Source organism: Chiloscyllium punctatum, chromosome 1, assembly GCF_047496795.1.
Source record: "Chiloscyllium punctatum isolate Juve2018m chromosome 1, sChiPun1.3, whole genome shotgun sequence".
NCBI classification, from domain to species: Eukaryota; Metazoa; Chordata; class Chondrichthyes; order Orectolobiformes; family Hemiscylliidae; genus Chiloscyllium; species Chiloscyllium punctatum.
Window position 1 is genome coordinate 115204908 of NC_092739.1, and position 12179 is coordinate 115217086.

General features: G+C 38.3%; 1 protein-coding gene across 5 annotated transcripts in view; it reads left to right on the forward strand.

The window, feature by feature from the left end:
* The window catches only part of ubap2a (ubiquitin associated protein 2a), a 114272-nt gene that overhangs the window by 74058 nt on the left and 28035 nt on the right, over nucleotides 1-12179 (forward strand). For all 5 annotated transcript variants that reach the window (XM_072572817.1, XM_072572827.1, XM_072572835.1 and 2 more), the window contains exons 18-21: nucleotides 2041-2110; nucleotides 4665-4851; nucleotides 11077-11168; nucleotides 11321-11368. In XM_072572817.1, coding sequence (XP_072428918.1) covers nucleotides 2041-2110; nucleotides 4665-4851; nucleotides 11077-11168; nucleotides 11321-11368 — 397 coding nt within the window. The remainder of the gene's footprint in view (nucleotides 1-2040; nucleotides 2111-4664; nucleotides 4852-11076; nucleotides 11169-11320; nucleotides 11369-12179) is intronic.

Sequence of the window (12179 nt, forward strand, 5' to 3'; positions counted from 1 at the left end):
TGAGACTGGAATCCAGACATTACTGGATCTAACATTGTCACTGGTGGGAGATCTGGTTGTGCAAAGAAGACCAGGTTTGGGAACATGGTTAAAGTACTTTTTAAAAGATTTAACTCAATAAAAGGAAACATACATTGATTAGAGTTTAATTCATCCATGGGATGTTTCTCTGGTTAGGTCGGCATTAATTACTTATACCTTGTTGCTCTTGAAGGAGGTGAACTGCTGCAGTGACTTTGGTTTAGGTAGATCAGTAATGCTTCCCAATTATCTGCTGAATTTGGATGCCAGCTTTTTGTGACTTGTATACATGGAATTTCTAGATCTACCTCCTCTAGCTTTCTGCGGTCTTTCTCCATTTAAATAGTATTAGCTCATCTATTTATCCTGCCAAAATATGACTTCCCATTTTCCCACATTATATTGTCTGCCAAGTTTTTGCCCATTTGCTTAACTTGTCTGTATCTCTGTCGACGCTGTCATTTACACCACTTGCCTTCCCACCTATTTGTCAACTGCAGTCTTAACTATCATGCACTCACTTTCTTCATTTGTTATTAATACATATTGTAAATAATTGTAGCCCAGCACTGATCACTATGGCATTCTACTAGATATAGATTGCCACTCTTTTTAAAGAAAAAGCTCCCTTCCTCCCAACTGTTTAGTTGTCAGTTCTTTATCCATGCTAAGAGAAAACCTTCAGTCCCTTGGGCTCTTTACTTGAGTTGTCTAAAGTGTTGTACCTTCTGAAACCCTTTCTGAAAATTCAAATGTATTATGTCCATTGCTTTCCCTGTATTGTGCTTATTACCTCAAATGATTCTAATAGACTGGTCAGGCATGATTTCACCTTTTTGAAGCCATGCTGACTCTGCTTGATCATATGGCAATAAAAGTACAAGGGACAAGTGAGCTACTCGGCCCTTTCAGGCTGCTTCAGCATTCAATCAGATCATGGCAGATCGGATTTTAACTTTATCTACATTTCATGCGTATCCCTGGTATTCTCTTGTCCTGTTGATAATCGAGTCGATCTGTCTGCCGTAAAGATTATGCATCCACTGCCTTTTGAAGGCAATTTCAAAGGCATTCTACCCTCAAAACACTTTTTTGTTTTCTCATCTTTTAATGAGTGACCTCTTACTTTATATCTTAATTTTTAAATGCAGTGTGGTTATGTTCTTCTATAATGCACTCTTTTATCCTTTTTAATCTGTTGCATATCCAACAAGTAAGAATGCAGTACAGTTCGGATAAGCTGGAGAATGTTTAGGACATATCCTAATGTTCACATTAGAGAGAAAGATCAAAGAATTAAGGAGCCATTGAACTCTACGTTTGGCTAATTTTAGTAGGATGATTAGGCTTTATTCCAGATTGTTCTTGTGCACTGTGCCTGCAAAGGTCTGGTCCACAACACCGCGATCTCCTTACAAGTAAGCAGGTTAGGAAGCAAATCCCAAATTGCAATTCATGTTCTAGGTGGCAATCTGATCTACATCACCTGTCCAATCAACTGAGCTAATGTAATCTGGAGCTAGCGATGATGATCGTGACTCCCATTTTCTGTGTCGTATGGAAGTACTCTTCGTGTCACTGCCTGTGTTAACCAACAGCAAAAAATTCAAATGATTTAAGTCAGGTTTCATTCTGGGATCTGACTTGTCCAATATTATGATCAACTGGGATCATAGTAAAACAAGTTTTCTGTTTGGGAGAAATGCCTGATGACTGAATTTTAACTGACCTCATGGTGATGTTTGTGTTAGTGGTTATTGCTGTACAACGATGGTTCAACACTGAGCTGAAAAAACTGGCCTTCTGCTTATTCTTTCTTTTGCTTTAAAGACAGATAGTTAATCTTTACGAGTAGTCTCTTAAGTGAGAGCAAGTAATGAACAGTGGTTCATTGTTTTCCTCCAAAATAAGAAAAAGAATTGTGCGCAGGATTGTTCATTCAAGTAGCTGATTAGATGTCAGTTCATATTCTGATTATACTTTGGGCAATAATTTTTTTGAACACTTTATTTAATGCAGTTCCTTGCCAAGCCACCAAAGCAGCAGCCTTACTCCTGCCTCTTCACTAACTACAAGCTCACCCAATGCAGTAAGTATGTTGATCTTTGAGTTTAGTTGTCCTTAAGCTTCCCATTTTTCTCCTAATAGGGGATAGGGTAAGTTGAGACACAATGTAGGAGAGAGGGTTTCAGAACCTTGGCAGAATTGAGTCTGAAAAATTGAAAAATGGGGTGAGAGAGAGAATTGAGCCAGGATAAAACCGAATTCCTGAGTGGAAAAAATAGTTACTAAACAAAGGGTGATATTGCTTTAAGGGGAAAGTACAGGTTAGATGTATTCTGACAAGGGTGAAACGGTAGCAGAGCCAAAACCTGCACTCTGAGTCACAAGGGAGTTAAAGAAGGTTTCTTCTTGATTTATACATACAAACTTTTAAGCGAGAACAATGTTTAAAAATAATGATATGGGAAAATTTTAACTGGCAAACAGACTGGCAGTTAGTGTTGGAGAAAATCCTGAAATCTCCTCCCATGCAAATAGGTAGCTCCCATTTGGGATTGACTGAGATTTGTGGTTAGAAATGCAGGATGAGACTATCCACAGGATATCCATAAAATAACTTTGGTGCTTGAATTAAGAGGATTTGATGTAACAGTACATTTTGAAGAAACATACTGACAGAATGAGAGATACTGATGGGAGAAATGATGAGCAGGATGTACTGGAAAAATGTTTTATGCTTCAGTTGAGAGGTAATCTGGTCCTGTTGACTTCCATCCAAGATTGACAAGGGAAAGGGATGATGCTGATTTCAGAGGCTTGAAAAAACTTCTGATTTTCCTAATATAGAGAGGTAAAGTCACGGATTGAAGGGCAAATGTGACTTATTGAAGAAAAGAAGATTGTTTGGTTTGTTTGTTTGTTTGTTTGTAAATACAGCTAATCAGTTTTGCATCACTTCTGATTCAATGTTTAGAACTTACGCTGTTCAAGGATGTCCAGCACAGGATTATGTGATTGTGCTTGACCCATCTTATTGGAATATTTTGAAACAACAAAGATTGAGGATGTGGTCGAGATGCTTTTTCAGAAAGCATTTGAAAAGAGTGTCACAAAAGGTTGATTGACAACGTTGAAGCTCACAGAAGGAGAGATCACTTAGTTTGAATTTAAATTGATTTAAGGATAAAATAGAGTTTAACCAATGGTTGTTTTCCATCCAGGAGAAAGGTAAACTGCTCCCCAAGGGTTAGTGCTTGCATGACTATTTTGATTTATGTGAATGACTTGAATGTTGGAATTTAAAATTTCAACATGGCACCAGAATTGGAGAGTGGCACATGCTGAGGCTGTTACCAAATAGACTGTGTGAAAGGATGTAGAGTAGATGGACTGCTAATATCAAATGAAATTTAAAGTGTGAGGTGATATCTTTTGATAGAAGGAATAGGGAAAGACAAAGCTGACTTCATGATGCATTTCCTAAAACAAAAAACAGGAATAAGGGGAACTCGGTCAGTTTGCGATTCATTGAAACAGAAGGGATATTAATTAGCGAAGCACATAAAACCTGGGACTTCATTAACTGTAGGCATTAAATGTAGCAGCAGGAAAGTAAGGCAGTATTTGATTGAAGTCAGTGGTTGGTCTCGGAGGTTCCACTTCTAGTTATCTCACTTTAAAATGATTGTGAGGATCCCTTTCAAGGGCACAGAAGATTTGCCAAATGGTTCCAGGGACAAGGGATTTGAAAAGCTGAATTCTTCTTTCTTTGAGTGAAGGGAGTTGATGTTAGATTTGACTGAAGTTTCTATTTGAGAAGTGTAACTAAAATAAACCAATAAAATGTTTCCATTAGCTGATGATAAAATGCCAGTCTGTGATGGAGCAGGGTTTTGGGCAAAAAATGCAACTGGGATTGGCAGCTTTTTTTTTACACAGCTAGAGTTCATGATCTGGAACTTGTGTAAAGTTGGAATTTTAGAATTGGTGCTTTAAAAAAATTGGAAAAGCATTGAGAGGTTTTCTAAATCCTCGAAGCCCCTGGAAGACAGGTTAGCAAAGTGGAGATATTCTCACCTATGATTTTGTAAAAACAGAACCTTGGAAATACTTCGCAGGTCTGGCAGCATCTCAAGAGAGTTGATGTTTTACTTTGCAGTTCCTCAACTTCTGATTTAAAAAGTTATGATGTAAATGTTAAGGAATGTAAATTTGTAATGGATGCTAAAGGAACAAATCAAAGTGACCACTTGGAATTCTGCAGATGCAAGCAGTAGAAAGTATAAGGAGTCTTCATTTACGTGTTGACCAAGTTTGTCAGTGCCAGGATTCAGTTGTCTATATTAAGGTCATAGATGGTAAGAACTTTGTCTGTGAATGGACTTTCTGGTTCACATTGAGTTAATGATCACTGGCAGAAAGTTAGTAAGAAGGGAGGTTGGGGTAGTTGGACTTAATCATTTTAAAGCAGTGATGGGTGCCTCTATTTAGCCTTTTGGAGGATTTGAAATTAACTATAGACTTATCCAAAATTTATCCTCACCTCAAGTGGCTGCAGGAGGGTAGGAAGGCAGGGTGGGAGTGATGGGTATTGTAAAGTTGTCTGATTCTTGCTGCTAACGTTTTTCTTTTGCTTACAGCATGCAAATATTGACAGCAGCTTGCAGACTTCTGAAACTTTCTCCACTGCTTTGACATTTACCACAGCCACCACCTCAGCAGTCAGTGCCTCCAGCAACCTAAACACTACAAACAGCCTTGGACTGAGTGCAGCAAGTGTTTCCATGCCAACTGCTACTACACGAGCAGTTCCCTCTGTTTCTTCAGGTTAGCAATTTTATTATTAAATTCTCTCCTTGTGAAAAAGGAGTCTGTGTTTATCTATTTTTAGCTTGATGAGGGTTTGAACTTCAGTCAAATCCAACAAGACACTCCTATCTGTGTACATTAGTATTTTTATCTTCGTTTTGCTTTTTTCTTGCTGATTACATCATTTCGAACATTAGCAGTAGGTCATTCAGTTATTAAAGCCTGAAATGTCTTTCAGTAAGATCATGGTTGATCTGTTTGTTTGAATTCTACATTCCCACCAACCTAGATAACCTGAGATTCCTGTTAGGCTGGGAAATCAATCTACCTCTACCTTAAAAATATTTAATAACCCTGCTTCCATTGCTCTGAGGCAGAGTTCTAAGGCTGTCTCAATACTTTAAAAAGATTTCTATCCTAAAAAGGAAATTCCTAATTTTAAACCGTACCCCTTTTGTTCTGGATATTCCCCCCCATAAGAGGGAACATTATTTCCATGTCTAACCTTGTCAAAATCATTCATGATATAAGTATTTCAATTAAGTCACCCCTCACTCTTAAATTGTGTAAACAAGGCCCCAGTCTGTCCAACCTTTCCTCATCAGAAGGTCAGCAGATGTGCTTGGAGTATTTAATAAAATTAAACCTTCCTTAATACTTGGATCTGATCTGCTTATCTTGTGATGGGATGCTAAGCAAGCTAATGAATAGCTTGTTACATTTTTAGATTTAATTCTCATTTAGGTTTGGGGAACCATCTGAGTCTTTTTTGTTAAGGATGAGCAATTGTGCATATACTTGTAACCCAGGGATCAAATAGAAACCTCAACTTAAATGGCTTTTCTCGTGTTGCAGGGGCAGCATTGTGGCTCAATGGTTAGCATGCTACCTCACAGCACCAGGGACCCAGGTTTGAATCCAGCCTTGGGGGGAATGTCTGTGGAGTTTGTGTGTTCTCCCAGTGTTGTGTAGATTTCCTCCATGTGTGCTGGTTTCCTCGTTCAGTTCAAAAATGTGTGCCTTGGGTGTATTGGCCAGGCTAAATTGCCCATAATATCAAGGGATGTTAGGGTAGATGGAAATGAGGTTGCAGGAATAGGGTGGGAGTTGGGTCTAGGTGGGATGCTTTCCAAAGCGTCAGTTGTGGACTCGATGAGCTGAATGTTTTGTTTCCATGCCAGAGATTCTAGGATTGTATAGTGTCCTTTGTGATTCAGTCTTCGAGTGGTAGCCTTGTTGCTTTCTAGTTGCGACCTAAATAGGCTGTGAGCTATGACAAGTGTTTGTTAAAAATAAACAGTAACTAGGCCATATAACACATTACAATTGGACATTAGTACATCTAAGGTTTCAAGAAGACCCAGCAAACAGTGTTAAACAAAAATGTAATTATGTAGATGTTTATTCTGCCGTCAGTAAGGTTAATCTAAGCTGTTTATCAGTCAGAATGATCAATGACTTCATTGTTACATGATCAAATTCAAGTGACAGTGCACTGTGCTTGGACAAATAGACAACATCCCTCCTCCACCTCTTCAAAGGTTCCTGCAATGAAAAATTCACAATGTTTACAATTGGTACTCATTCGTCATCAGTGGATAAGACTTCGAGGACATCAGTTCCTCTGTAGCTCTGTTTGTTTATCTTACTACTTAGCTTTAATCTGTGGTCTTTTAGGTATACCAGAAGCATTTATCTATTGTCTCTTCCTGAGGCAGCTGCGTGTTCGGAAGTTCATGCGATGTCATGGTATTCTTTGTTAAAGTACTGCCTCCCTCTAGCACCAGTTTTACTGTACTGTTCCTGTATCCAAATCATCTGTTTGATACTTATTTGCAGTTCTTCAAATGTTATCTCTGGCACATACATTCTGGTTGGCAAGAATTGATCTGCATGTCTTCTCCATACTGTCTCAGCTGTACGGTATAGGGAACTGGTCCAGGCTCTGCTACAATGGTGTTATCCATTTGCCAGTCGTATAATTCTTTCCCACCACCCCCCCTCCTTTTGTGGAGTACATAGTATTTTGATTTGTTTTCTTGTTGGAAAGCCTGCTTGTGGTATTTTCTGTCTGATTTTTGTCACGAGTGGTTTCAACAGATCAAATGCCATGTGCAACTGACTCTTTACCACAAGCTATGCTGGAGGATTTGGAGTCATCGCGTAGGTTGTTTTGGAATGCTAACGCAAATTGACTCTGTCTCTGAGAGTGATCTTTGTTCTCAGTTAATCTAAAGAAATTTTTAATGAGCAAACTTTTCTGACAAACCATTTGTGGACAAACAAGGAGCTGATCTGATATGTTGAGTTCCATGCTGCTTTAGTCTGTATTGGTACCATTATCACCAGGTTGTTCCACATAACCTTTTCAAGAGCTTTGTCTGAAGATTTTTTACAATGGCAAGTTGAGTGTTTAGTATGTTTTTCATGTTGTTTGACACATTCATCCTTTAGAAGGTCCAGTATGGTCAATACAGATTCCTCACTACAGTCTTTCTGACCATTCCCATGGATATAGTGGCACTAATATAGGTAGGTTGAAAACTCTTGCGGAAGGTGCAAATACTTGTGCCATCTCCATTTTGAAGTTGAACCTTGTGACCAAAAATAGCTTCTAGTCAGAATGAAGGAGATAACAAGACCACAGTGACCTTTGCAGAGTTGATTTTTAACACTAGCTTCCTTGTCCATGCTGAAATCAGACCCTCATTCCCCAAAGGAGCCACCCTGCGTGTATGGATAATTCTAGCTGAGGTTTGTTCCTATGATCTTGTCATGAAATACTTATATCCATTTTTGATAGCAACAGTGCCCTTCCCTGCAAATGGCTTACTGCTAGATAAAATACTTTCCTGTATAAGGCCCAAATATTGTGGTGTGGTCTGTTATGGAACTTATTTGCCATTGATGGAATTATGATTTCCTAGAGTTTTTCTCCTTGTGTGTAGGTCATTTACACTGCTTTAATGATCTTGGTGCAAATGCTATTGGTTTCTATTCAATAGTAGGTAACATGAAAAACAAATGGTGCAGTAGAACTTTGGGTTAGAATGGGTCAGGACTTCTGACTTTTAGTAAACCTCTTTGTCTTGTACAAAGGTATTTCACAGTCGTCTCCTATTTTCAATTCTTAATTTGGCATAGTAAATTTATGCAACAGCTAGAGAATGATTGCAAGATTTGGGATGAACCTACTGTAGTAATTGATCATAGTTTAAGTGATCAGCATTTCGGTGTTGATGCCTCAGTTATGGTGCTTTACTTTTGAAGGTGACTTGTATCGTCCCTTAGCATTGACATGATTAGATTAGATTAGATTACTTACAGTGATCTAATACTCTAAATTTTTTTTAAATCACATTTTTCTTCTATCACTTTTTATTCTAATCTTCAAGTCTCTGCAGAGTAATTTGAGTTTTTTTTGTTTTATCTCCATAACTGAAATATTATGTAACTTTGGATTCCTTCCAATCTACTTAAAATCTGGTGCATGGCATGCTGGCAATACACTGGTACAGATGTGATCCAAGCTGGAGTTTTAGATTTGAACAGTTCTTAATAGGTATTTCTGATGCATGCTCTACCTTCACCTAGAGATAGGCTTGACTAAGACTTGAAAAGCTGACCCCCAGCTAGTACATCAAACATGAAGTTGATTAAAGGCGAAGGACACTATTCAGCACACAATACCAGATTAATAGTGACCTTAAAATAACTGCTAGTTGAACCGATCCATCTTTTTCACTCGTGATATATGGCTGAATGTTTCTCATCTGAGTTCAAGGAATTTGTCTCGACCAGTTTCTCTAACTTTGCCTTCGTCTTTGGTCTGATTTCAACCATATTCTTCCAATAATGCTGGAAAACTTCTGGTAATGTGGAAAGGTCAAATCTTCAAGCTTGCCATGTTGTACCACACAAAGGCACCACTTCACCTGTGTATATTCTTTAGACAATCTCTAGGTTTGCAATGCAATCTGATTCAGCTGCTTCTGATACATTCTTTCAGGTATTAATGAAACTGCTGCTCCAGAGTCCACCTCCATTTGTACTGGTTTGCCATTCAGTAAGGGAGTGACCCATTATCAGTTGGTGTTGTCAGTATGCTTTGACACTCAATTCAGAGGAGCTAAGGCTTTCTCATTCTCTTTGTACCATGTAGATTTTCTTTCTTTCTAGTTTTGCCGAATGTGATTCATGTTTCTTTCTCAAGCACTGTCATTTTATTGTGCTTTTATTTTTTTTGCCACAGTTTCTACATATGGCTTCTTTATTTCAGCAATTTGTTGCTGCTTGCCCTGTTGTTCCATTGTGTTGGTTCTCATTGGTCACCATTTTGTGAACTCTCATGCTCTTGCTTGGCTGTTGGACTCCGTTGGCTGATAGCTCCTTTTGAGGTTGCTATTTCTAAGTGCTTGCTTTAAGTCTAGGTACCTTTTTCTGTTTATAATCGCTTCTGGATTGCTTTATACTTAAAATCACATGCCAGTCTGCCTCGAACTGCATCATTTAAGTTGCCTCCAAATTCGCAGGATTCCGCTAACTTCAAAATTGCTTCAAACTGGGAGATTCAGGAGCATGCAGGTTATGTTTGTGTAATCTGAACCTTTGAACAGTCACCAATGCTTTTGGTGAAAAACTGTTCTTTAGGATCCCTACCACTTTATAAACTTTTGTATTCTTGCTACACCAAACTCCTCAGGTGGTTAAATGGTCCCCTTCCCATAATGTTCAGGAATGCACAGTAACAATATCTGCTTCAATTTTGAAAATCTGAGTTAGTTTATTTGAAAGCACCAAATAAACCTGTTGGACTATAACCAAAAGAGAAAATGCTGGAAAATCTCAGCAGGTCTGGCAGCATCTGTAAGGAGAGAAAAGAGCTGACGTTTAGAGTCTAACTGACCCTTTGGGATTATAGTCCAACTGACTGTTGGACTATAACCTGGTGTGATTTAACTTTGTTCACCCCGTCCAAACCAGCTTCTCCAAATCATGCTTCAATTTTGTTAGCTTGATCAAAATGTTAGAATCGCCTATGAAAGCTCCAACTGTTTGTCCCAAATTTCCCATTTGTTTTAAATGCGAAGTCCCTGAGTGGCAAAGTGTACCTTAAAATTTAGCATTATCTCACTGCTTCCTACTTAAAACAAGATATTCCAAGGCTGCCTGCTTTTTTTCCCCAAGTCTACACTCCTAGGTCAAGACTTATCTTTCGATATGGGTACTCATGACTCAGTGATTCTCGAGGGTGGAGCACCTGGCAAACTTTTGTACACTGTTCTCTTTTTGCTGGGGTGAATTTGTTTTTTTTCCGGCAGTGATGGTGCCTTTTGATTTCCCTGTATTTTTTACTCAAAGCATCTGAGGTTGGCAGCAAAGACCACGTTTCCTTTTTGTCAAATTGAGCCAGTCGATCTTGAAGTAGCTTTTATCCTTGACACCAGTTTTCTTTTTGTGCAAAGTTCCAAGAAGTACCAGTAGGCTTAAGTGTTTTGTAGCAACTCTTTTTTGTTGAGTTGAGATGTTTACCCTACAGCAGCAAGGCTAAGTGAAGCTATTTTCTGCCCAGAATTATGCCACGTGATCTGACTCTTAGTGACAATTGCCATATGTCTTCCTACACAACAAAGCCCCTGTGACACAAATGAGAATCCTAATTCTTCTATGTAGTGAGTTTTGATTGAGCTGTCCCAAACTGTGATGTCCTTATGCTTCCCAATGATATGTCTGTGATCTACTTGTCATTCAGGTTGAATTTGACGAAGGAAAGCATAAGCTAATAATGCTATACTTGTGCTATTTCAACAGTCTCTTAAGTGCCAAACTAAATTTAATCCAAGCAAATGCTACGTATCTGTCCTGTGCTAAACCTTCTTTCACTCTATCCTTCTTGACCTCCATTGATTCCCTTTTTTCATGCAATTATGATATTTTCATCAATTTCTTCCAATCCTATATCCTCAAACTTCAGTTTCTCCAACACTGGTCTAGTGCATTTGGAGACCCTTCCTTTTTATTCTTCCTTACATGGAGTCTTTAGATTTCAAGAGTGTAGGAATGGAAGGAATATGTTTGAAGAGTACTCAGTTTTGTAACACAAAATAGTGGAGTCTGAAACTTTCAAGTTGTTTAAAGGATATTGAGTAAGTTGAAACAATAGAAGGGTACATCACGTGCACCCCATAGCTTTATCTCCACAAGTTAACATTTTTAATATAACTTGTTTTTTTTTTATTGCAGGGAAGGCTCCACCAAATCTTCCTCCAGGTGTGCCTCCTATTTTACACAATCAGTACATTGTTGGACCAGGGGGACTACTGCCTGCATATCCAGTAAGAATGAGTGCACTTACTAGTTGAATGCAAATACTAAAGAACAAGATCAGGCAGTGAAATTGCTTTGACTATAAATGCACTTCGTATATAAGTTTTATTTAAATTGCATTCTGTGAGATTTTGATCTTTATTTCTTTTTCGTATAATAGATCTATGGGTATGATGACCTTCAGGTACTTCAATCCAGGCTACCTCTGGTTAGTGTATTATCTTTACAAACGCAAGTTTAATTAGTTTTGCTTTAGTTTGTCTTGTATTTTAGTTAGGACAGCAACATGTGTACTGTTGAGGTAGATCTTGAATTTTGTAGCCTCACCATAGTATCTTTTTTAACAACCGTCTGAGGTGCAAGATGTTGAAAGTAAGTTTTCTTTTTAAAATATTGATGTGAACAACATTTCTTTTCTAAGCACAGCCACTTCTAATCATGTGAGCAAACAACCAAAATTATTATCGTTTCTGGAGTGAATTAAGTTGTGGATTTCTTGGACACCATCCACCAATGCTGCCAGGGCTACTGAATTTCTCCAGTACTTCAAGATCTCCAACCTGTGATTTGAAATTCCAGTCTGACATCACTGTGGCCCCTCTTAGTTACAGTGAAAGATGTATTTGACTAAGATTGTTGAATTACTTTAGTTCTTGTGAATATACCAAGTACTCAGTCATGTTTGATTTTTGTTTTTGGAAGACTTGAACAGGTTCTCACATTTTGTAATTATCCAACTAATCATTTCTGTTTTGGCATGGCATGTGATTGTGCTGGTATGGAAAACATGTAATACTCACTTATCACCCTTGAATGGCTTGCTTGGTAATTTCAGCAGACAATGTGTCATCACATTTCTGTGGGTCTGAAGTCACGGGGGAAAGATCAGGTGAGGAATCCAAACCCCAGCATTAATCAACTGGATGGGTTTTTATGACAGTTGCCACACTAGTTTTCAAATTCAGATTTTCCTGATTGGTTCAAATCAAGCTGGTGAAATTTACAATGTCCTGAAAACA